This window comes from Pteropus alecto, unplaced genomic scaffold, assembly GCF_000325575.1.
Source record: "Pteropus alecto unplaced genomic scaffold, ASM32557v1 scaffold86, whole genome shotgun sequence".
Classification (NCBI taxonomy): Eukaryota; Metazoa; Chordata; class Mammalia; order Chiroptera; family Pteropodidae; genus Pteropus; species Pteropus alecto.
In genome coordinates this window covers 3,234,852-3,260,873 of record NW_006442109.1, presented here as the reverse complement: position 1 = coordinate 3,260,873, position 26,022 = coordinate 3,234,852, and the positions used below count along the sequence as shown (strand labels likewise).

The 26,022-nt window shown below is 37.9% G+C and overlaps 1 protein-coding gene across 2 annotated transcripts in view; it reads left to right on the top strand.

Annotated features, from left to right (window-relative positions):
* MAPK1IP1L (mitogen-activated protein kinase 1 interacting protein 1 like) overlaps positions 1-23,851 on the top strand; it is a 25,978-nt gene extending 2,127 nt beyond the window's left edge. Inside the window, exons 2-4 of one of the 2 annotated variants that reach the window (XM_015595949.2) lie at positions 4,425-4,446; positions 5,144-5,848; positions 22,382-23,851. In XM_015595949.2, coding sequence (XP_015451435.1) covers positions 4,429-4,446; positions 5,144-5,848; positions 22,382-22,435 — 777 coding nt within the window. In that variant the 5' untranslated portion in view covers positions 4,425-4,428 and the 3' untranslated portion in view covers positions 22,436-23,851. Of the gene's footprint in view, positions 1-4,424; positions 4,447-5,143; positions 5,849-6,784; positions 11,184-22,381 lie in introns of those variants that run through there. The other variant, XM_006920163.3, reaches the window with a different exon arrangement.
* The last annotated feature ends 2,171 nt before the right edge of the window (positions 23,852-26,022 follow it).

Sequence of the window (26,022 nt, the reverse complement as noted above, 5' to 3'; positions counted from 1 at the left end):
CTAAGGCCTATCTATCCCGCCATCTGCTACTCCCAGCTTTTTACTCATTGTTCTAGACTCCAAAAGCACCACTGCTCAGGATTCTTCCCCTGATACCTTCCTTGATTCCTTTAGGAGCTCTTTGAGGTACTCCCTTAGTGCCTTCTGCTTACCTCAGGTAACTATGTAAATAGTAGATCACCAGACACTGTCACCTCCTTATTTATTCTATGCAATACTGTTCATTTCTCCAAAGCCCAACACAGTGCCTAGCACATATGTTCCAAGAAGTAGCTGAATAAATGTAGAAAATATTTCTGAAGTGAGGTTGTTGAAAAGTGATTTTTTAATTATCTTTTAAAGAAATTTAAAATGTTCAAAAACTTTCAAATTCCCAATTTCTTGAGTTGCCCACATGTAAGATAGAATGTATCTGATAAGAGCCAATACTAAAAACGCATATTTTTAATTCAAAATTTATATTTTCGTACAAGATATTACCATCCTCCACCCCAATCAAATCAATGCAGAAATCTTGATTTCGCTTAGTTTCTCTTAAACATCTTACATATCTATAGCACTTCATAGATAATATATGTTATTTTCAACTAGCAGGAATTATAACTGGCAGTTGAGAAAATGGTCTCAGGCTAAGCTTGCCTTTGTCAAAAGACAGAGTCAGGATTGATGTCTAGGTTTCATAACCAAGTAGTCCCATACTATATATATCACTCCACAGTTCAAAATATTTCTTGTCCAGTAGTCACAAATTTATGACGTTCAACTTTCTTAAACCTCCCTGAGATTGAATTACTGTTTTGACTCTAAAGGACATGGAAGTTACAGAATTATTTTACTTTAATAGTGTATGTCAAAAGAAATTTTGTACTCTCTTTAAATTACTATTTTGCTGCTCAGACAGTTAAATGAATGTCTTTCAGATGATGCATAGATCCTGCCATCAAGTGGTAGTGGAAAGTTTTGGAAGGAACAGCTTTGGATAATTCCAGAAAGAAAATGAAAACCAGGGAGAGGAGTGGGGCGTTCAAAGTTACATTGATCTCATCTTAATTAGCATAATCCAGATGTTTTAGAATAGTTTTGTAGAAAATCTAGATTTTTTTTTTTTACATTCTGCATCTCTTCTCATATTGAAACACTAATATTCTGCTTGATTTTTTTTTAACCTTTTTATGATGAAAGTATCCCCCAAAAATGCAAATTGGAATGTTTTCAATTAATGTTCACACTGTTCATTCTAGGCATGGAGGGCAGATCACTTTACTATGCAGTGTCATAGAACAGGAAGTGACCTATTGCTAATACTTTTGGTTAGGGCTTCATTATTTTAATCATAAGATTCTAGTACTTCAATCTTCCAGGATTTGATTTTGAACCTAAATTTTTGAAAGACAGAATTGCGAGTCTGTTTAATACTACTAACTTACGCATGATAACATATTCTATGACTAGTTAACTTTATGTTTATATGTTTTTGGAAAAAGTAATTCTGAAAATCTGAACAGCAAGACCATATAAAATTGAATGGATTGCTTTGTTAATTCTCAGCTCCAGAATTAATGTGAACTTTGATCTAGAATCATTTTCTATTTCAGAAAGGCTCACCTTGTTTGAAAATCATATTCATCTTACGTGTACTTTAAACTCATCATTCACTGACAATTTCTTAAAGTGTTAGTCCTAAAAATTTACTATTATGCAGTGTGACATTTTAGTATAAAACAAACCTTAACATGGGGTTGGATGGATAATTATATTTGCTGTGTTTTTTTCACATTTGAATAAAATGTGTTTTTTCACATTTGAATAAAAAGCAAGGTTTAGCAGTTGTGACTTAGTAGGCCTTGTGTTCTATTTCTTCATCATGCCTCATGATAACTAAGTCATACTTAAAAATAAAACTCTTATGAAAGGATGTCTCAATATTAAATAATCTATACATATAATTAACTGCGTTGATGAATCAAAAGAGGAGAATCTGAGATCAACCCATTAGATGTCAAAAGAGCTTCCGAAGGAACTTACTGTCTTCTTTGATTTATTGTTTTAACTAGCAAAATAAGGATAAATAAAGCAACAGAGACATATATAGAAACTTCCCTAATGTAATTTTTTAAAATCTCAAACTAAAAATGTGAATTACATTAAACATTAGAAATATTCCCAGGAGAGTTGGGAACAAGACTTCTGTGCTTACCATTTAACATTTCTTTAAGTCCTAGTTGATGCAAAAAAAAAAAAAAAAAGTAGTGTGTGTATATATATGAAAAAGAAGACAAAATTACTTTTTTGCAAATGCCATAATTCTTTACCTGGAAATCTCAGAGAATTAACTGAAAAACTGTCAAGAATAAAATAATTCAGTAATGTCACTGCTTAAAGTAATACATTAAAATTTTAAAGAGCCTTTCCCGTATATGAACCACCAGTTAGAAAATACAATGTAAGAAAAGAGCCAGTTTACAACCACAGGAAAAAGTTTACCAGTTAGAAATCTATCTCACAAGAAATGTGTAGGAGACCTGATTTTTTTTAAAAAACTATTGAGTGATAATAACATTTATGGGAACTAGGAAGACATACCTTGTTCTTGAATGAGAAGATCTTATATTAAATACATCAAATATTTCATAAATTTAATGCAGCTCCAACCAGAACACCAACAGATTTTTTTTTTTTTTTAAACAAAATGATCTGCATAAAAGAAACAAGAATGTTCAGGAAAATGTGAGGAAAAGGGTAGTAATCGTAGGGCAACTGACATTAAAATATATTTAAAATGTAAAGCTGCCGTAATTGAGATAGGTTTTGATGATGCTGGTCAGTAGAAAAGAACAGAGTCAGCAATATCTGTGGGAAATTATAGAGACCTGGTGGTTAAGAGGCTTGGCAATAGAGTCGGACTGCCTGGGTTTGAATCCCTTCTCTGCTGGTCACTAGCTCTGTGACCTTAAACAAGTTAACTTGATAAGCTTCCTCTTCTCCAGTTATAAACTGGAGGTTATAATATAATTTGCATCTGTAGGGCTCTAGGGCAGTTAAATGAGATTATGCGCTTAGCACTGTGCCTATTCCATAGTAAATGTGCAATAAATATTACTTGTTAATAGCAATGGAACGTGTTAAGTGTAGCTTATCATATCAGTTAAGAAAAGATAGGTTATTCAGTAATTATTGTTTGGAAGAAGAACAGAAAGAGTTTAAACAAGTTAAACCATAAAAATACTTAAAGAAAACGTAGGATGAGTGTGGTGTTTTTTTGTTTTTTTTTTTTTTTTAAATCTTAGAGTACACAAGACCACATGTAGTTCGGAAAGATCGATATATTTGACTACACAAAATTAAAAACATTTGTAGTGCCCCAAAATACCATTTAAAAGATCTACAGATAAAAGGAACTTGGGATAAAACTTTTTTTGTCTCATATATGACAGCTCATTTCCTTACTGTCTTACAAAGCATTTTTTTAAAGATGTGTACTACTAATTGGTAAAATAATCAAAAGCAAAAAGTACTTACTGTCTTATTCTATTTATATGAAGTCAAAAAACAAGCAAAAACTAAGTCAGAAAGTGATTGCTGGTGGGATGGGGAGTTGACTGGAAAGGATAGTGAGTAAACCTGGAGTAAGGGAAAGGTTCTATATCTTAGACATGTACAATTGTCAGAGCTTGTTGACCTGAGCACTTAAGATCCTTACATTTTATTTAGTGCTAATTATATTTCAATTTAAAAGTTGATACAGGTAGTCCAAGGACATGAGTAAATTCACAGAAAAAGAAGTGTAAATGGTGTATTAAATTTAAAAGATGCTCTACTTTCTACTTAAATCTAAGTTAAAACAAGATGCTAATTATTAATTCATCATAATTGAAAATGTTTATAAATTTAAAAATAAGTAATGCCCAGTGCTAGAAGGGAAGTTAGGGAAAAAGTAAGCAGTGTAAATTGACCAGGATCTTTTAAATTGGCATGGACTTTGGAGATTGAGTTTAGATGACTACCATTACTACCTGTTGACTGGAAATTTTATGTCTGGTATTTTTTTCCTGGTGATAGACTCACAAGTGAGCAAAGGAATGTTTTCAGACATGTTCACAGTATCAAACAGTTTCAAACAACACAAAATGCAAACAGACTTAAATTTGCCATCTGAATGAGTGCGTAAACTAAATTATGGATCACTTTTGTATGGTATGCAGCCAGTAAAAAGGGATGAAGTTGATAGAGCTGTATGAACTGTTATGGAAATGTTTCCTATATAAAGAAAAACGCTTTACATGAATAACCAAGATTCCATTTAAGTAAAAATAATATATGCATAGAAAGTTTATTAAAGATTATAAGAAATGGTAAACACTGGTTTTGAAATGTTCCATCTTCCTTTCTTTCTTTCTGTTTTTGTTTTTGTTTTTTGTTTTTAGGAAAATGTCTGATGAATTTTCGGTAAGTTGATGCATTTATTCTTTATAAGTTTTTTGGCCCTTAAGAAAACAAAATAGTCCTCACTGTGGGGCCATAAGTCTTTCAGTTTAAGAAAGATGCTTTTTGTGATTCTTGGATTTTGGTAGTGGGGTAGTATGTGATTTCGATAGGTTATTTGCCTTAATTTACTTAGATATAACATTTGAAAATGCATTCTGTAGTATTTATTTCTTTATGAATCCTTACGTTAAAAAATGTAAAAAGTATTCTGTTCTTTTAACCTGGTATTGTTAATAGTAGCCAACATTTATTGAAAATTAAATACCACGTACTATGTTAAATGCATTATATGAATTATCTCATTTAAGCCTCAAGTTAACCCTAAAACTGTTTTTCAAGAATGTGGTAACTAAAAGCTCAGAACATATAACTTGTTTGTGGTAAAGCCAGGATTTAAATCCACAGTACATTGATTAGTTGTATTTAGAAAACTTGAGCCTCGGAGGAATTTACGTTGTAAAGTTGATATTTGAGGTAACCCCCACAAGTTTTGTGTTAAATGAATTGTTTTTAAACTGCACAGCTTGGCTTTTGAAGATGTTATAGAGGTTTATAATCCCTGACCCTATAGCTTACTACCCTTTATGGGTTTATAATCATGTTTGGCATGACTTGTCCCTAAATAAAATCAGTAAGACATGCCTGTTTTGTATTCCAGTTGGCAGATGCGCTACCTGAACACTCCCCTGCCAAAACCTCTGCTGTGAGCAATACAAAACCTGGCCAACCTCCTCAAGGTTGGCCCGGTTCCAACCCTTGGAATAACCCAAGTGCTCCACCTTCTGTGCCATCTGGACTCCCACCAAGTGCAACACCTTCCACTGTGCCTTACGGACCAGCACCAACAGGAATGTATCCCTCCGTGCCTCCCACTGGACCACCTCCAGGACCCCCAGCACCCTTTCCTCCTTCTGGACCATCATGCCCCCCACCTGGTGGTCCTTATCCTGCCCCAACTGTGCCAGGCCCTGGCCCCACAGGGCCATATCCTACACCAAATATGCCCTTTCCAGAGCTTCCACGACCATATGGTGCACCCACTGATCCAGCTGCAGCTGGTCCTTTAGGTCCATGGGGATCCATGTCTTCTGGACCTTGGGCACCAGGAATGGGAGGGCAGTATCCTACCCCTAATATGCCATACCCATCTCCGGGGCCATATCCTGCACCTCCTCCCCAAGCACCAGGGGCAGCACCACCTGTTCCATGGGGCACTGTTCCACCAGGAGCTTGGGGACCACCAGCACCGTATCCTGCCCCTGCAGGATCATATCCCACACCCGGACTCTATCCCACTCCCAGTAATCCTTTTCAAGTGCCTTCAGGACCTTCCGGTGCTCCACCAATGCCTGGTGGCCCCCATGTAAGTATTTAATTTGTTATTTAACATGCATTAATAGTCCCATAAGCATAACTGAACAGTTGTCTCCACTTTAGGATAGAAGATTAGCAAGCTTTTAAAACTTTAAAAGAAGGGGTGGAGAGGGGGTGTGTTTGTATAAAGAGTCCATTTCAGATTTCAGGTAAAGCATTTAAAGGGATAAAAACACAAATTAAGTGTTCCCAGTACTAAAACTGGAAAGAGAAATTTCCCAAAGGTCTCTGAAGCCTTTGGAAGGTAGTAAGCATTGTCCTCAACAGCATCCTTGAGGTAAACTCAGAGATGTGTTACATCAGACTTCTTAAAAACATTCCTCAGTGTTTTATAGCATCACACCAAAGCACAGTTAAATAAAAGCAATCTCTGCTTGTCTGGCTTGATATAGAGGTAGATTTTTAGAGCATTCAGGGCCGTGAGTATGTAATATTGCCCATCTCTCATGCAGCTCTCCGTAGTGTTTTTCAGCCATGGTTTGGTGAGATCCTTAGCAGCATTCAGCTCAAGATTATACCACTCTTCCGCATTGTCAGTTATGTGTAATGCTTCATGCTTTATTGTCAGCCAAGCTCTAGTAGAGTGTAATCTTAATTGAGGAGCCTGTCTTGGACATAGGATCAATTAGAAAAGCACCCACTTCTCCTTGAGGTAAAAAGTCTCTTTACTCTTAACAAAATAATTAGACATCCTACCTCAACTGTTAAGGGAAGGAAATCTTCACAAAGTGCCGCTGGAGCTTCCTTTCATTAGTGTAACTTCCTGTTGTATATATTCTCAAAAATTATTTTCGTAAATTGTATGCCAAAATAAGTGAGATGACTTGCTCTTTGGATTTATTAAGCAATAAGTCTAAGCCACAGCCATGAGTTAGTAAACTCCATTTACAAAATCTAGAAGTTTACTTATTTTTTTCTATTGCAGTCTTACCATTAAGTTAACAGTGGATGAAGAGATGACGCTTTGCTTTTTGAAGTACATATATATGCACACGAATGCATATATAAAAATTGCTGGTTTCACTATTCTTAGAGGGCATTCATGAAAGAACAACTCTTGCACCTCTCAGAAGATATCTGCCTCTTGTACTTGGATGTATAGTATATCAGATGGATACAATCAGATAAAAATGTAAATCAAATGTGATTTTTATTCGGTTTTTATGGAAAGTTAAAGTAATTATATTAACTAGCTCTTTGATACAATTTGTTTAAAACGAATTTTGGATCTGTTTAAATTATGAAACTACATATTTAAAAATCTTAAGATGATGTGGATTGTTAGAATCTGCAACCTTATTGGCAAATTATTTCAAATATTTTTCTATAATCACTTTTCCCCCTAAACACACTTTGAAAACATTCATATTGTTGTAATTTAAACAAATGATGATGCCTCAAAGATCTCGAGCTGCTCTATAGGATAAATAAGTCTGATCCTCTTGTTTTGGATATACATTTTAAAAGTAATTACTGTCAGATGTTGAGTTCATTAGCCTGGCAGTGTTCGTTTTTATCCTGGAGATTTTGGTAAAAATGTTTCTTTTTGAGTTCAACCTGATTTGTTTTATTTTTAACCAAATGGGTCATACAGCTCTAAAATCTGCCATTTATGGAAACCTTTTTCTTTTTAATGCAGGCCAATATGTATGTAAATTATGTTCTTAGAGAATTGGTGATCTCTTTGTATTGCTTTAGAATAGATTATGAGATGTCCATATTGCTTTGGGAAGAGCTCAAGGAAGGTAAATAATTCTCTCCTTTGTCTTGAACCCCAAACTAGAGGAAACCCTAGGAGTTGCTTCATAGTGACAAGTAATTTGCATTCCCACAAAACACTCTTCCACCCAGACTCTTCCGTGTAGCTCCCTCTCCCTCACTTCTTTAGGAACATATCCCTTAATTCGTCCGTGATACAGAAAACTGGCACACTAGGGGTCTATCATAAACACATATAGCAGTAGAGAACTTTAGTCACACAGGCATAACTGTTCATTCTGTACAAGTGAGGTCAAAATATTTATCTATCTTTCAGAGTCCAGTTACGCTGTCATGTCTTCTTGCACAGTTCCCTGGATCTGTAAAGTGCTTATGGCTAACAGTTCAGTTCTGTATTTGTTGACAGGCAAATAGGTAGAATTAAATGCCATCCTTAAAAATTGTCCTCTAGCTCAAACGCTGAAAATAATAATAAAGTGTAGATCTCTGCAATTGAATTTAAAGAAGTGTGATTGTATTACTTAAATTTTGTTTGTAACCACTAAAATAGCCCGTGTAATTTTTTGGCTCCTTATCTTTAAATCAGATTCTTAGATTTGGGATAGAACTGACCACATTATTTGTGAAATAACATTTTGAAACTTTGAATATATCCATTGGGTTACTTAAAATGTGTTGTGAATTTCTTGACCAGTATAGGAGAGATTTATGCTGGAGCTCTTGTTTTTGCTTAGAAATAAAATATATAGTGGTTTATTTTTCTTATAGTTAAAATGTCAAGAATGCCAAATGCTGCCAATTTAATCGTTTGATAGCTACCTCCTTTTAAGAAAGCAAGATGGCCACCTTTGAGAGGAACATCCCTTTTATGTAGATGATAGTCAAGCTTTGATCATTGAAACTAATTTGTTTAGATATTTTGCATACTGGTGAATGTTGTTAGACAGCTCTTACATAGTGGCACAAGTGGTCTTTTATTCACTCCCTTGCAAGGACAAGTGGCAGCTATCTACAACACTTTAGAATCTGTCATCCAAGTAGCCTCCAGTTATCCAAGGCAGATAGCATTGGAAACTGTCATAAATTATCAGTCATCGTGTCAGCTAATTCTGGAGGGATAAGATGATAGGAAAAGTGAGATAGCAAAGATCTCCTTGTGGTTATTTTGGTTGTGCTTCATTGGGATAAGTTGACAACTCTGGCTTTAGATGCATTATAGTTAAAATGTCAAGACATAACACTAGAAAAGAAGGTTTGACTAAAAGAAAAGGTAGCAAGTTTAGGAATCTGTATAGTGGTGTCCATTTATTATTGAAGAAAATCTTTTGCTTAAAGGATTTGCAGGACCATAAACAAGATTTGGAATTGCTGTTCCCAGTAAATATATCAACTTTGCTAGTGACCCATACTGCTCAGTGTGCTCTAGACAGTACTGCTATTTTAACCTTTGCTTTTCAAGGACTTTCCAGCTGGTATTGGGAATTTTTTTTTTTAACATAAGAATTGAAAGCAAAGGGAACAGAATTTGCTTTTATATTTGTAATTCTTTAGAGCATCATTTCTCAGAGGAGAAGGATCTTAATCCTCCTGGGTACTCTGGGGCAAAAGTATTTTTAGATTGAGGGGTGGAATTAAGAATATCAGAAGTTTCAGTCGAGGAATGGGGAAAGCATGCATCTAAGGAAGATTTTTTTCTCTATACAAGGGAGTAATTTGCTTTCAAAATAAGTCATGCTAGGCTAAGATCAGTTTATGGAAGACCTCATTACAAAGTATGTTTGGTCTTAAGGAAATATGAAATGTGGAATATGCTGGCATTTGGACTTTCACAGCAAGAATTTTAAAATAAATTTGATAGAGATAGTTGAGATATGTTGAGGAATAGTGCTTTTGGAGTTAGAATGTTAGACTTTGAAATGTTCAACCCAAAAATGACAACGAAGAATTAAAATATAGACCTTAGTTCCTCATTCACACACTTGATTCTCAAGAGTCAAGGCTCCTTAAAGGAGTATTTAAAATACCTTGGCTTGTCTTTACTAGTCACTGCCTGACATCTTGTCATGCTTTGAAGGTGACTATCGACAACCCTGACTCCACAGCCCTGTTTTGTTTAAAGTGATATATTGATTATTTAGGAATAGACATTTTTTAATTACCCAAGGGCATCCTTTTTTCTTTGTTCATTTTGTTGTTTATTGTTTTCAGGAGAAAATAATAAATAATAGAGTAGAAAAGAAAAGGGATAAATATTTGGCCTTGGTGTGTCACACCACTACAATGGAATATTGGAATATTTTCTACAAAAGGAAGTCAGTTGTGCCCATGATAATTTACCTCATAAATAATCAGTGCTACCTATATGTACTCAGATGTATAGCTTTTGAAACTGTGTAGATGAACATAGCTCTGCTCAGTTTCAATTAAAATACTGTTCCCAGTTTGCATTATTGATCAGTTGCTATACTTCTAAATAATTAGTGCTATGTCTTCCTTCCTCACCTGAATAATCTAGTGCTAACTTTATAAAATGCAAGGGTTATAAACCCTGGAAATTAAACCTAAGCACAGAGAGTTAAAGTTTTTGAAAAGCAGAAGGCTAAATTGAGATGAATCACACTGATGCACTGCACTATGCATAGAAAGTGGTGGGTGGCTTTCAGGGAAGACTATAATTTAATCTTAATAGAGCAATATGTAGTACTGAAGACAGCCACTGTTCTTTTTATTTTCAGAATTCTGCCAAGAAAAACAAAAATTGCCGATAAAATAATCAGTGTTAAAGAAATGTCATGCAGTCTTTTGGCTGTAGACTACATCTGAGAATTGCATTTAATCAACAGACACTTAAGTTTCTGTGATCCAGGTGCTTTATTCAGATGCCAGAAATATAGAGATACAGAGATAAAGAGAATGCCTGTCTTTGGGAGGCTCACAGTCTAGGGGTGGCATTACAGAATTCATTAGTATACCCATGATTAGTTTACATAGATAAACATTTTGGTATTGCTGCTGGTAGAAAGTATTGACCAGCCTTTGGGCATTTTAAAGAGCAAAGTATGGTATACCTTTTTCTTAAGTAAGAAATTAATGTGTTACAAGATTGTAGTTTTGTTCGTGCAACTTTTCAAGTATGCAAAGTAATGGGATGTTTTTCCCCTTCACTTTTCCCCTGGTAAAGGCACTTGCACTGCCTGTCACTGATTAGCAGATACTGATTTGTTGCCATTAAGTAAACTTGACTTCTGTGTGCTCTGTAAAGGTTTTTTGTATTTTTTTCTTGATATTGTGATTTTTTTCATTGACAGTAATGACAAATTTAATGTATGTAATTGTCTATGCATTTTAAGTTAAACTGCCTAAAATGTGATTTGAGACATATACATTTTTTTGTATTATGAACTGTAAGCAATCTGTTTGAGACGTTAGGTTTTATCACCTGCTGCTGTATTTGTAAACAAAGACAAATGTTGCTTTAAGAAGTAATTATAATTAGGAATAGTCTATGGATGTAATACTTGATATTTTTTAAGATAAACTTGTTTGCTTTTGTGTATTATACCTGAAAACTTTTTTAAAAAATGTATTTTCATGGTTTCACAGTTTTTCCATGTATTTTATTGTTTAGGCCCAATTCTGGGCTTTCCTGAGCAAGTCCAGAGCCTAATTAACTGCACATTTGTCATAAAGAATGGAAGGAGGGCCTGAGATGCCCCTCTATGTATGGCCCACATTCACCAAGGCATTTATTTAAATACACTGTCTGGGAATGGCCCTTCTTCCACAGACCCTCTTTCAGCAACATGACGTCCAATGTGAGGATTTCCTCTTCTTCCTTCAAGGCCAGGCTATTCTTTGTAACCAGATTATCTGTATATGCAAAGTTAGGGACCCTCCCTTATCTGTCCTTGCGGCCACCACCCCCGCTTTCTTTTATGAAAGATGGTTCTGCTCTTGCCGTAACTGCTATTCCTTTAGTGAGGGTCACGTTATTAAACTTGTATAGTTTGCCATTTCTTTTCCATAGGAGTTTGCTAGCCTTTCATCCCCAGTGTGAGGGGGACTGTGAGTAAATGTATTTGTAGTGCTTTCTACTTTGGAAAGGGAGTTCTGTATTTTGCCTTATAATTGGACAAAATGCAGCTATAAATTTTTAAATTGGATGTCTTATTTCATATCCCCTAAAAGTACCCACCCAAAATGAAGCAGTGAAATATAAGACCATTCTGGAGCAGGGCTGTTTGTTCCCCCCATCGTTAAATGATATTTGCTTTAACAAACATGTCTTTCCCTGGGTACTTGACCCAAGCAGGCTCTTTTTTTTTTTTTTTTTTTTTTTTACCACCATATTAAAACTTAGCAACAATCTTTTTGCAACAGCTCTCTAAAGCAGTATAGAATCCTAACTAAGTAGTTCACTTATTTTAAATAAGAATACAACAGTTTCAATGCCATTCACTTTATGTATTTTACTCACTGTGTTAGTCAATTGGGGTTGCCATAACAATATCACACACTGGGTAATTTTAAACAAAAGCAATTTCTCACTATTCTAGAGGCTGGGAAGTCCCAAAATGAAGGTGCTGGCCAGTCGATTCCCCAGTAAGGGTACTTCCTGGTTTGCAAATGGCTACCTTCTCACTGTGTCCTCATCTGGTAGAAGAAGAGGAAGCAAGTTCTCTGTTTTAATAAGGGCACTAATCCCATCACGAGGGCTCCACCCTTATAAACTTGTCTAACCTAACTGTGTCCCAAAGGCCCCATCTCCGAAAAGTTGTTGAATTGAAAAGGTTTGTTGCTTTTCAGTTGTAAAAACTTAGTAGATGATCATGTTTCCTAGTTGAGGTTTGCTAAAATAATCACAGATTCACAAGTATAATAGAGTGTCAGGCCATCTAAAATTCTAAGCCATGTTTAAAGTGTTAGTGTCACATAAGCAGTGAGGAAATCCAACATTTTAAGTGTTTGCTGTGGTCATGTTTTGTGTTAGGCCTCATTTTTTAAAATGGTCATTTAGAATTCCTGAAAGATTAGGTTAAAAAAATTTTTCTCTTACAGAAATAAGGAAACCTTTAAAGAGGCTAAGTAAATTCCCAAGGTCATACCACATCAATGATGGCACCTGCTCTTTTGTCATCAAGACTTAAGATTTCTCCACTAGATTATATTTTGCTCAGGCCTGCAACACCCTTTTTATGCAGTTCCTTGATTCTCAGTCCACAAGACATTCTGATTTGTTCTTATCCTCGTAAGAGGCCACTGCCCCAAAGCTATGGGATAACTCTCCTAAGATAACACTCAACTGGTTAACTTTTTAAACTTGAGCTCATGTATTGTCCTAATTGTCATCCAGCTTCATTTCCTGGAAGCTAGTATTGAGAGCTCTTCTGTACACTTTACATACTTCATTCAGTTCTAAACACCCCTGCTTTTGAGATGCAATCTAGAAGACAGATTTTATCTAGTTGACAATAATAAACATGCTGTCTCAGTTATGCCTCAGCAAACCTCTAAGATGGGCAGTTCTTACCCCATTCTATAGATGATGAAACTAAAGATAAGAGGTTATAGAAATCACATAGCTTTTATGTTGTGCAACAATCCCAGGCATGACTGATAGCAGAACTTCTGCCCTACACCACTGCAGTACAGAATTGCTGCTTTCCTAAAAACAGGTTCTCAGTATTATATGTGTGTTTCTGTCATGGTTGCTGTAGTGCTGTAATTCTGTTTCCAAAATTGTACACCTTGAAAGTCAAATCCATCTAACATTTGAATGTTATATAGCAGAGTTTTCACACATTTTGTCATTGAATGAGTTTCATTGGATATTCACTTTAAAAAGCTAGTGTTTATGTTCGGATTGCATATCTGTTGTTTAGTGAATAAGCATAGTTCTTAAACTGCTAACTTAAGTTATATTTTCATAAAGGCAAAGGAGTAGCAGTTAAAAGTAGATAATAAGATATGGATGAGAGAATTGTTATAAAAAGTACTGAATGATCAGACCACTAGCTCCAATCTTGCTGAAGACACACATTGAGTGCCCAGCTACCCTTCAGTGGGAAAGGTTCAGACAAGGCTGTCAGAATAGCTGAGACAGAAGAGGTCTCTGTTAGCAGTGGATGAGCAGCCAAGATGTACAGGAACTGTACAGAGGGTGGGAGAGTCCACAGGAGATTGTGCCAAGTAAGGCGCGACAGTTCTTTTTTTAAACTTAGCAGTGCAAGACATGCTAAGTTAAAACATCTTAACTGTTGCTTAGTTACTGCCAACACACAAAAATCCCAAGTACTATACTTAATGAATACCTGGATCCCTTGAATGCCCAAAGAAATCTTTACAGAAGAAGACCAAACCACATGACTAATGAGCAGGACTTGAACTTGGAATTTTTACGGAAGTGGTATGAAGAGGATTACAGTAATGTGAAGAGAGAGCCTCTACAAATTTCACAAGCTTTCTTATCTATAAGGTGGTAATAAGTCTCCATCTCTGGTGAATCTGTAATAGAAATTGGATCAAAATTCTAGAAGGCAGCCCTTCATGGTCCAGTGAGCAACACAGTTGTAGGGGATTTAGGAGACAGAATTTGTAGCTTTGAGCTCAGCTGTGCAGTGTCATTTGGTGCAGTTGGCTAGCTTCCTGTGCTCATTTACTTTATCTGTAAAACAGATAATATTGTTCCAAGTACCACAAGGGGAAAAAGTGGAACATTCTCTCTAGACAAAGAGATCTATTTAGTGTTAATAGCATAACATCTAATATCTATATGAATGTTCCTTTTTACCAGATCATCAAGCTAGAGGGCTAAAAGTTACACAGCATGATAATACATTAATATTTACTGAACACCAAGCTTGCACTGGAAGTGGTCATTTATTTCACTTGGCCTGGAACAATTTTGGTTTATGTTGTCCAGATGTAATTATTAATAGCACTCTCATTGCATTCTCAAAAGTTGCCTGGTTTTACGGATAAATTATTTGGTTATTCTAGCTATAACAGAAAAGAATACAAGTGAGAATTTTCTGTGTTCATCTCCTGAAATAAAAAATCATCCTAAAAAACATGTTTTTTGGCATAAAAGTTAACCTTTGATTCACATATATTGTTTAAGGTGCTACTTATACTGCATCTTTTAAATGCGAAGAAAAACACCCAAATCACTTAATTGCAGCCATATTGTCTTCAGCAAATCCCAAAAGCAAGAAGAGAGCACATTCCAGTCATAGAACAGGAAGCCGGGCCTTTTTTGGGATAGAAAAGCTAGATAGAGGAGAGATGGAAATAAGATTTCCTACTTCTCTGGGCATCTCTCCAAGAGTCTCTGCCTCATGGCCTAATTGTGTCTCTTCCCTCCTCTCCCCCCATTCTGAAAGCAATTTCCCTTAAAGCTCCAAGTTTTTTCCTAGTTTAATCCTCATAAACTAAGTAGCACCAAAAATTACGTCCAGTTTGGGGGAATCTTTTAGCTGCTGTGTACAAACACTACCAAATCTGTGGTGGAGCTGCATTTCATTTCCTCCAGCCCTGGGCAGACGTGTTTCTGAATCACGGTCATGGTGGAGGGGAAGAGACACAAATTATTTCATCATAGGGTACATTAGTGCAGGGAATAAATGATGAAAACTTGTTAAACCACTTCAGAAATACCTTAGTGTTTGGGGCACATTTTTAAATACTAGAACCTATAGCTCTCCTGTAAGAATTAAATGCTTCATGAGTTAGCACACTCGTATTCATCAGACTGTATGAGTAGAGTATCTACTGCCGTGACCAAGTTCTCTCACGTAGTTACACAACAGATTTCTTGCATGTTGCAGGAAACTTTTTCTTCGGTGCTGTCTAAACGGCCTACTCCCTCTTTCTGCAGTTTGAATTCTGCCCTTAACCATCTGTAGCACCCGCTCAGCTTAACATTGTGTCAGCCATTGCCATAAAAATAATGTCCCCAGCTGTGGCAAAAATTCTTTTTGCACCTTCACCACAATTTCGTGACAAATCTGTCTTCAGCACACTATTATGCTGCAGTGGTTGTGAAGTTAGAATCGGAAAGGGCTCACTTGAAAACCTCAGTTTGAATAGAAAGTGATACCTCAGAATACCTCATTTGGTTATCCATTTGCTGCCAGCACCTTTTATAACAGTACTCGGGAATCACATCTAACTTTTTCATCAGAAAAGTATCACTCAAACAACTCATACTTTTTGTATAATGAAAAGCATGTTAGCATTCCCAGGGGAGGGCTGGAAGAGGGATGCACTTGGGTAGAGGTATGTGGAGGGCTTGACAGAGTCTGATAATATGTTGAGTTGGTGACGGCCATACATGAATATTCCTTGTATTTATTTAACTCCAAAGACATGTAATACTCTTTCAAATGTATAATTCACATTTTTTTTTTTAAGTATACAAAGTCTGAGCAACCAGTATTGAAAAGAAACCTCCTTTTCACCCCATCTCTTAGAAAAAGGTAGACAGGCCTAACTTCAGTGGCGACTGATTCCTGAGACATGTAGCAGCATGAGGTCATGCCTCCAGTCAGTGTATTTCCTTTATGGTAATAACTGAAGATTTCAATTGCTTTAGGAAACAGATGGTTGTCATTAAGAACACAGAAGCATAAAGGGTCTGCCCAGTGCTCTGCTCAGTCTAGTGTGGAGTCTGACAATGGCACCAAGAGATTTTTGTGAGAGCATTATTGTAACATAATCCCAGCATGGCAAACCCGGCACTAGACAAATGGAGAGGGGATTGTAAAGCGTTCCATTATATAAGGCATTGTGTTGGGCCAGCACGAAGAAATCACAGAATGAATTGAACCTCGCAAACATAAGGAGACAGTAGGGATGATATGTTTTATGGTGATAATAGGGTAAGAGGGAAAAAAATTAGGAAAACAAAGTGTGGTGCAGTGGCAAAGAGCACAGGTTCCGGAACCTGACCAACTATTTAATTACTGGCTCCACTACTTACCAGATTGATCACATTGAGTGAGATATTTAACCTTTTGATGCCTCCATTTCTTTAGCTATAAAGTGTAGATAACAGTAATTCCTAACTCCATAAGGTTTTGAGAATATAATGAAATAATCCATGTAAAGCACTTAGTGCTTGACATCATAAGCTCTCAACAGAGGGAAGGCATTTTTCTAGGTGTTGGTCCTACAAGTGTGTCACAGCCTAGCAGAGGAAAAAATGAGCAGGCTGTTTTCATCCAGTGTGATGGGACTGGTGCAGGAGGCACAGGTGACCCTGAGAACACCCAAGGATCACCTAATAGTTAAACAACTGTTACGTTTTGAGCACTAAGGATGTACCATACAGTGTCCTAAGGGATTTAATCATTCTACCTCAGTCATCACAACAGCTTCAAGCCAGGGGTAAAATTCAGCTCTGTCAAGGCAGAGACCATTCTTTCTGATGCAGGTCTACATTCATGCTTCAAAGTACCTTGCACTTCAGAAAAAGTCCTGTCTCAGAGTTTACTAGAGGGAGACTGCCCTCCCCTCCAGCTACTTGGCCCCTAGCCATATTTTCCTAATCACATCCATAGGCTGTTTGGCTTTGGAGAGGGGCTAGGGAAATCTCAAGCCCAAGGCATGGGTATGTGAATGAGTTCTGAGAAGGAACTAATTGAAGGTGTTAAGTGTAACTATTCTATCACTGAAGGGTGTGTCCCCAGCATTCCAGAGAATGGCCCCACACTAGAACAACTTCCCGTGCATCATCCCCAATGACGTCAGCAGCATACTTGCGAACACAACTTGCTTCATGGCTGCCCATAGCCGCACCATTCCTTCTTGGGTTCTGGAAAACACATGAGCTATTCATTAGAGTCTCAAACCCACTAACAACTCTGAAAACCTCATTTTTTAAAAATTAAATTTATTGACATGACATTGGTTAATAACATTACATAAAGTTCAGGTGTACAACATAATTCGACATCCGTATACGCTATTGCGTGCTCACTACATGAAGTCTAGTGTCCTTTCATTACCATATATTCAATCCCCTTTACTCACTTTTTCCTTCCCCCACCCCTCTCCCAACACCTTATATTTAAAAGGAGAGTGCTGCTTTTCCCAGGCTCTTTTGCTCCAGATTACATGAGAGACTTTAGCCTTGTGCAGTGATGTTAACTACTATTCTGATCAGCAAATAGATAACAGAGGCATTTCTTGGAATGAGGATGGGAAGATCTGAACCTTGGACAAAGGGAATTGAGAAGACTTTGGCCTAGGACAAAGGGAGACAGAACAGCCTTAAATTAAATGAGCAAAAATAGATCAGCATCAAGATTTTTCAATCGTTTAGTAGGTACTTATTGACCACTTACTCTGCCATGTGTTGGTAATTCAATAGTGAACTAGCCAAGCTATTTCTACCCTCATGCAGCTCATAAGCTCGTGGGAGAGACAATCATTAAATAATATTAATTATACTTTGTGATAAGTGATGGGGGAAAAATATAACCTAGTATGTATAAGCTCACCAGAGAAATGACATTTGCACTTCAATCTGAAGGAGGAGCAGGATTTAGGCAGGAGACAAGTCGGGGGAAGGGTGCCAAGAAGAGAATGCAAAAGGGGCAAGAAAAAGGCATCTCTTGTGTGCAGGAAGGAATGGGCCAGGACGGGGATGGCTGCCTACATGTCGATGGTGTTAGGACGGAGGATGTAGAATGGAACATAATAGGGTAGGAGATCTATGATTGGCTGTACTTCTTTTCCTTCGTTTTGTCTACTAGATTAGGTTAGCTGTCCTCCCACTGACAAATGCAGAGAGCTCCAGTAAACTCAGTTTCAAGTCTTTAGAATCCTCAGCCCTACAAGGTAACCTTATCAGGGAGATCTTTACACAGAGAACTGGATTCCATGAGGTCTCATTTTCCCAGCCTAGTGTAAGAGGAAGTCTCCTTTTTATAATCTTAATATCTTTCAAAGTGTCTGATTATGCAGCAGTCTATAAACCATTTGTGGAAGAATCAGTGCACTGTGCCAATTAGAGGATTGGGCATCACCCCTGGATTTACCCCAAAAGGAAAATTAGAGAAACCCTTGAATGAATAATTTGGTCAGGTCACACCATGAGTAACTTCAATGTCCCTGTCTGGCTTCTTGTAGTTTTCTTTCTAACCCAGAAAAGCAGAATGTTCATACTTGAAAAGGTACATATATGTATGTACATGTAGGTATGTCTGTGGCTGCTTTTGTCAACATCTACATTTCTCGGCCGTTTTTAAGGGCACGCACAGAGCAATTCCCAACACGGTATTACCCAAGATGTGTTCTGCAGAACACTAATTGCTAGAAATGTACCTCAAATAAAGGGTTCCATGAGTCAGTAAGTTTGAGGACACTGCTCATGATATGCACTCGTGGAAAGTTACCACCACATTAGTGCATTAAGCTGCTAACACATCCTACAGCAAAAAATAAATAGATGATAGATAGATAGATAGATAGATAGATAGATAGATAGATAGATAAAAATTCCCATGTGTATTTACAGGAACTCTGTTTGAATAACAATGGGGTATTCCTGGTGTCGAAGATGTGGAGTAACGAACTCTCACACGCTGCTGGTGGGAATGCGAAATAGTACAAACAGTTGGAAAACAATGTGGCAGTTTCTTGTAAATGTATACACATGACCCACCCATTTCACTCCCAGGAGAAATGTAAGTATATGTATATGCAAAGACTTATACACAGATCTTCATAGAATTTTTATTTCCAATACCTCAAAACTGAGAGCAACCCAAATATTCATCAGTAAGTGAATAGATAAATTATAATATATCTGCTGACAATTGATACAATCAGCAACATGGATAAATCTCAAAATAATGCTGGGTAAAAGAAGCCAAAAAAAAAAAGCATACTATATGATTCCATTCATATAATATTCTAGAAAGTGTAAGCTAACGATGTGTAGAGGTGGAGAGTAAAGAGTGATTGCCAGAGGACAGGGAAAGGGGTGACAAAAAGATGCAAGGAAACTGGGGGTTTATGGATATGTTCATTAACTTGGTTATGGTGATGGTTTCACAGGTGTGTACATGTCAAAACTTATGATACTGTATTCTTTAAATATTCACACTATATTGTATGTCAGTTACCTCAATAAAATTGTTAAAAAGATAGAATAGCGTTTTCCAAAATAGAGTACCTAATATTTAAAAAAATAATAGCTAACATTTATTGAATATTTTTTATACGTCAAACTCTATGTTAGTTAAAAATTATTACTTTTTTTCATCCTCCCAGTACCTCTATAAGGGAGGTGGTATTATTTGCATTAAGTAACACTCAAATCACACCAGCCAGTGAGAGGCAAGCCAGAATTCAAACCCTGGATCATCTGATTCCATTACCCACAATTATAACCACTGTATAACCTGGTTCCAAGAGGCCTTTGAGGAATTTGCAGTCCAGTGGGGAGGCAGACACCACCCTCCAACTTACAAGAGGGTAAATGAAAGGAAAAGAAGGGGAAATTTTAGTGAAGATAAAACTAATCTCTTGCTGGGTTCCAAACTGGACCATTGACCCAACAGCATAGGCAGTGCTCTAGACACAGAGTCCTGGTACTTCTGTCAGGTCCCTGGAGAAGGGCAGGGATGGGGAAGGATGAGAGGCCTCTTCCAAGAATAAAGGAGATGGGACTGTGCACACTTGGTTCAGGCAGCTCCACCAGTAAAGGCTTCTCCAGTTTCCGCCCACATTAAAGACAACAACTAAGCAGACATTCATTGCCTTATCTCATTTCAGGAGTTCCGAAAGAAATTTTAAGTGGAAAGACCTGAGATTTAGAACCTTGAGTGAGTCTTTTCACTGCTCAGAAGTTCCACTTCCTCATGCTCTCTCCTGGCCTGTTTTTATGGTTTCCCCAAAGAGTCTAAAGGCTGTGGTGGACATTCATGAAGTGTCTAGTTAGGGTGACTTTACTTCTCTCAGCAGTTCTCCTGACTACAGGGAAATATAATGAGATTATAAAGCAGCATCACTAAATCACTGAAAAAAAATCATTAACTTTGGATGCCTTTCTATTAAGTTACATTTCTGACTATAAAAGTAACCGGTTAATTATAGTTATTTTAGAAAACACAGACTGTAAGGAAAGAGTTTACACAGCAGATCTAGTTGCTTACTCCTTGCGTGTCTCCAAGGGGCCCATGATTTACCCTTGACCTACTACTAGGAATGTGGCCCATAGGGCAACAGACATACCTGCTTGTTAGGTTGCTTTGCACAAACATCGAGATCAAGGATGTGCACCTGGTTTCATTGTTAGAGTCCTGAGTTCTGTTTGCCATAGCCGGTTACATAGCAGAATATACCTATGTGACCAGCTCCCTATAAAAACCTTGGAATCTGAGACTCGAACAGGCTTCCATGGGCAAATACATTGCACATATGTCCCCACAGTTAACAAAGACACAAAGAGCACTCTATGTGGCCTTGGAAAAAGAAGGATATTAGGAGCCTGTGTTGAACCTCTCTGGACCCCAGTAATGCATATTATTTTCCTGCTGCTTTTGCTCTGTATCTTTTGCTATAATAAATCTCAGTGAGTATATATCTGATATTGAGTCTTGTGATTCCTTCTGGTGAATCACTGAAGGAAACACAAATATTAAAAAAAGAAAATCTAAATTAAACAAAGACCCTCCACCTAGAGATAATCATTGGCTAGCTTAAAAACAGGTTTTGACCAACCAAATCTTGCAAAAGTCATTCCAAATTATGAGAAGGCAAATCTTCTAACTAAACCAATAGGTTGTATTGTAGAGAAAAGACTAAATTTTATGGAGGCCCCATATCGTCTTAAAAAAATAACTTTACTGTTTTAAATGATTACCAAGATTTACTGAACTTCTGCGACATAACAAGGGTTTCATCTATCATTTATTCTTTAATTTGGAATCTAACTTTTAATCTCGACTGGGTTCCTATGACACTTAACAAATAGCTTTATAATGTCCCCAGGAACAGGCAATGAAAAGCAAAGGCTGCCTGTACATCAGAATTTGGGGAGACAAGGGGTAGGGGAGTGAACAAGACTAGCTACCCTTCCATGGATCCCTCCCTCTTCTCTGTCAGCTTTTCAATAATCTTAATAACAACTAGTAACATTTATCGAGTACTTATTCTGAGCCAGACACTATTCCAAGTTTTCTCTTACTTAATCTTCACAGCAACCTATTCAGTAAATATTACAATTTTATTCTTTATACAAATGAAGAAACCAAGGCTAAATATCATTATGTAGCTAGTTCGTGAAGCTAGTAAGTAAGGTAGGAGTAGGACTTAAACCTGAACTCAGAAGCTTAACTGCTATACTTCATGTCTCTGTATGTTCACTGATATAAAATGGGATTTGGACTAGGTTTTTGTATTAAGGTTCTCCAGGGAAACAAAACCAATGGGATATGTTGAACGCGTGTGTGTATTATTTTAATATCTATTTTAAGGAATTGGCTCACACAGTTGTGGAAGCTGACAAGTCTAGAATTTGTAGATCAGGCTGGCAGGCTAGAAATTCAAGGGAGAGTAGATATTGAAGTTTCTAATATGAAATCTGCAGGCTGGAAACTCAGGCAGGGTTTCTATGTTGCAGTCTTCAAGCAGAATCTCTTCTTTGGGAAACCTCAGTTTTTACTCTTAAGAATAAAGCACCCCCCCCCCCCACACACACACACATTGTGGAAAGTAAAGAAAGTCTACTGATTTAAATGTTGATCACACAAAAAATTAACTATCACAGTTTTGATTCTTCTTTTTTAAATAGGAGAGGGAGAGTGGATCCCCAGAATTGATTTACTCAAGATTAAGCCCAAGATGAGCCAGCTCCCCAGTGAAAAACCAGTCGCATGAGTTGGCAGTCCATGCAAGTGTGACATTGGCCAGAAGAGGGCACTGCCTTCTACTTGCGTGACAATCTGGGGATCAACAGGATGGAAGAGATTTTGCCACTACTTTCAATTAATTATTATTTTTTTACAGCCCCAAAGTTCACCTTTTTGTTTCACTGTGAGACCAAAGCACCTCACTGACAACAGTCAAACTTCATGTTCAATAATGCAAGAAGACACGGAGCGATCTTGTCCTTTGTCTTTCCTGGTGCGTGCTAACTGATATAGTCAGGCAGAGCCCAACCGGTTTTTCCAGATCAGGCCAACTCTCGCTGATGCTGGGGGAAGGAGGAAGCTGGAGCATTTGGTGATCGAAAGAACTGAGAGGACCCCTGGGGCTCCAGGCAGTTGAGGAATCTTCTGGTGAGATATGGAGGACAGGCTTGGGAGGTTACTCATCGTGTCTGCTGGGTTTGAAAGAATAATATACTACTGGGCCCTTCGGCAATACACGGTCTGTCTAGCAGAGCAATTAATCTAATCTCTGGATTCTTAATTCAAAATGGAAATTCACATAAGTATAGTTATTCTTTAGTTCTCCTTAATAATTAAAAATCTCCCTCTTCTGCTTCCATTATAATGACAGCTTACATTTGTACAGCTTGAGACTTTACAGAGGGCTTTCCCTTCCCATAGCAAGTAAGAGAGCAGGTACTAATTATGTCCAATTTACAGCTGAGGAAACACAGAGGGTAAGTGGTTTGCTCTGGCTCCCCTGTAATCCAAGCCTGGGAGGGGACCAGAAGCCTGGGGCCTGATTTTAGCTCTGCATTCTGTCACCTGTCAAAAATACATTCCTAACTCTCATTCGCTGTGTTTCCAAAGCTCATTAAAGCTGAATGTATGCAAACACTGTGACCCAGCAATTCCACTTGTAGGAATTTCTGCTACAGAAATGACTGCACATGAGCACCGAAAGATATGTGCAAAACTGCTATAACAGCATAACTTGAAATAGCCCGAAACTGAAAACGACCCAAAAATCCCATTAGCATAAAATAGGAGTATTTCTGTCATGGGATATTGTATAATATTGAGAATAAATGAATAAGATCTATGCAAAACATGAATAAATTTCACATATATATAGTTCAAAAAAGGCATAATTAATATAAAATATTGAAAGTCAGGTTGTGCTTATATTTCAGAGGACTAGGAACTGGGAGGGAAGATATGGGAGCATTCTGAGGTGCCACTAATATTCTACTTCTTGGCCTAGGTAGCGGTTACCTGGATGACATAGTTAAGTGTATTCACTTTGTACAGATTCATCCATCTGTACATTTATGATACATGCACTTTTCCATATGTATGTTACACTTCAATAAAGAGTTTAAAAATCCTGATTTGTCTAAATAAATTACTTTTCCATGAGCAAACTTTAGTTTTGCTTAAACTTCCCAAATGTAGCTTATCCCTGATTAAAGTGGATTTGTTTATTCTGCTCTGACAGTGACCACACCACTTATTCCCTGAAGAGTTTCTGAAGGGTTGAGAGAGCAGGTCACCATCTGCCTTCGCATTTGTGTGTGCAAGAACATTTCAGGATGGCTGCCACACAGGAAATTCATCCCTTGCCTCCAACACCACAAACATATGTTCTTTCTTTGCGTCCAGAAAGTAAGGAAGAAGGAAACATCCAAGCAGAGTATGCCAAACACAGCAAACATCTCACCCAAATGACAAAGCTCCCCTGCATGTCCCATTTTTAACAGTCAGTGACACTAGCACTATTTTGTAGGAAAATCGAGAAATCTAACCCCTGGATCCGAAAAGTGCAGATGACACCTCTAGATGAGAGAGACCAAAAGCATGGGGTAGCAAATTGATGCTCAAAATTCCATGGCAGGCCCTGGTGAAGTCATAAATGAAACCAGATTTCCTGTTTCCCAGAGTACAGCCTGCTTCTCATTAGCCGTTATTGCTTCTTGCAGGACCAGGGTGCTTGAAAATCTTAAAGGACAAAAAGTACAATGACACATTAAATCAAGGGTTGGCTCTCTCTATCTGTGGGCCAAGGACATTTGGTTCAGAAATAAAACACACACACACACACACACACACACACACTCCCTCACTCCCTCTGCTGCTTTGGAAAGCTTCTAGCACCACTGCGGCTCCTGTATCTTCTACGTCAGTGATTCACTGTTGTTTCGGTCTCACACTCCATCCCAGGGTCAAAAGAGGAAGAATCTTGAAAACCACTTTTATCGATACTCTCACACTTTGGAAGAGCTGGCCCTCTTTCTTTTCTCCAAATGGCCAGAGGGACACTAGCTGTACTTTTTGCACCCTTCCATATTATGGTCGAGTTATCAGAACTCCGATGCCTGGGCTGTAAGATATGCTGTGACTCCCACAGCAGAATGATGGGGTGAGAGCAGAGGCCAGGACTGAGCCAAGGTGGTGTTCTTCCAGGGTCTAAACAAGTTCTGGAGGTGGCAGAGATACTCAAGGCATGCATAGTTGGAGCCCAAAAACAGGAGTTTTCTAGCAGTGGCAGTACTCAAAGCCAGGTAGATGGCACACAGACATATACACAAAGGAGTTCATTGCAGCATTGTTGTTACAGAGGAAAAACGAGAAGCAACTAAAGCATCCAGCAGTAAAAGTGTTAAATTATATGATAGCCTCATATACTGTGGGTTATCATGCAGCCATGAAAAAGAATGAGACAGCTCTATATTAACTAACACAAAGGGGGCTATGCTATAACGTTAAATGATAAAGGCAAATTGGAGTAAACTATACAGAGCATGATTCCATTTATGTGTTTTAAAAATCCTGTACGCAGGCACAGTTTTATACACACTAGCGTTGGTAAATGGACAGAAAAAGGTCAAGGGTACACAATAACTATTATCAAGTTACCTCTGGAGAAGGGAATGGAAGTAGAGAGCGAGGGGATCTTTTCGACTTTGCCACATTTGTTTATGGTATACCAATAGTTCTTTTGTAATTTAAAAAGGGATTTAGAAAACCAAGGCCATGGTGGTGGGGTAAGGAGAAGGCACATTTAATGGGCCCTGGGCAGCACAGCCCGAGGCTTCCGTGAATCAGGACTGAGGGCTGGGAAGTGGACTCAGAGTTAAGGGAGAGGCTCCAAGCTCCTGGTGATGCATGACAGGCCCTTTTTTTCTCTTATTTTCCCTCTTTGGGGCCATGTGCTGTTCGTTCCCTGAGTCACATCCAACCCTGGCAGCCAGAGGAGCAGGGCCCCTCCCTAGGAAGGCCTAGGGAGAATGGCTTGGGTCAGCTTGGCCCTAAGCCTTAGGAAGAAACCTTATTTTTCCCCCAGTGCCCTCTTTCTTTCTTTTTTTTTCCCCCCTGAGCCTTTGCTATCACAAGATCTCCAGAGGCGGATAAAAAGGGACCACAGCACCTGGCCAACTTTGAGTCTAGCCTACTATTGTTCTCCACCCAGACTCTACCTTAGAATTGTCTGAGGAGCTTTAAATACACACACACACACACACACACACACACACACACACACCCACACACACACACACACCCC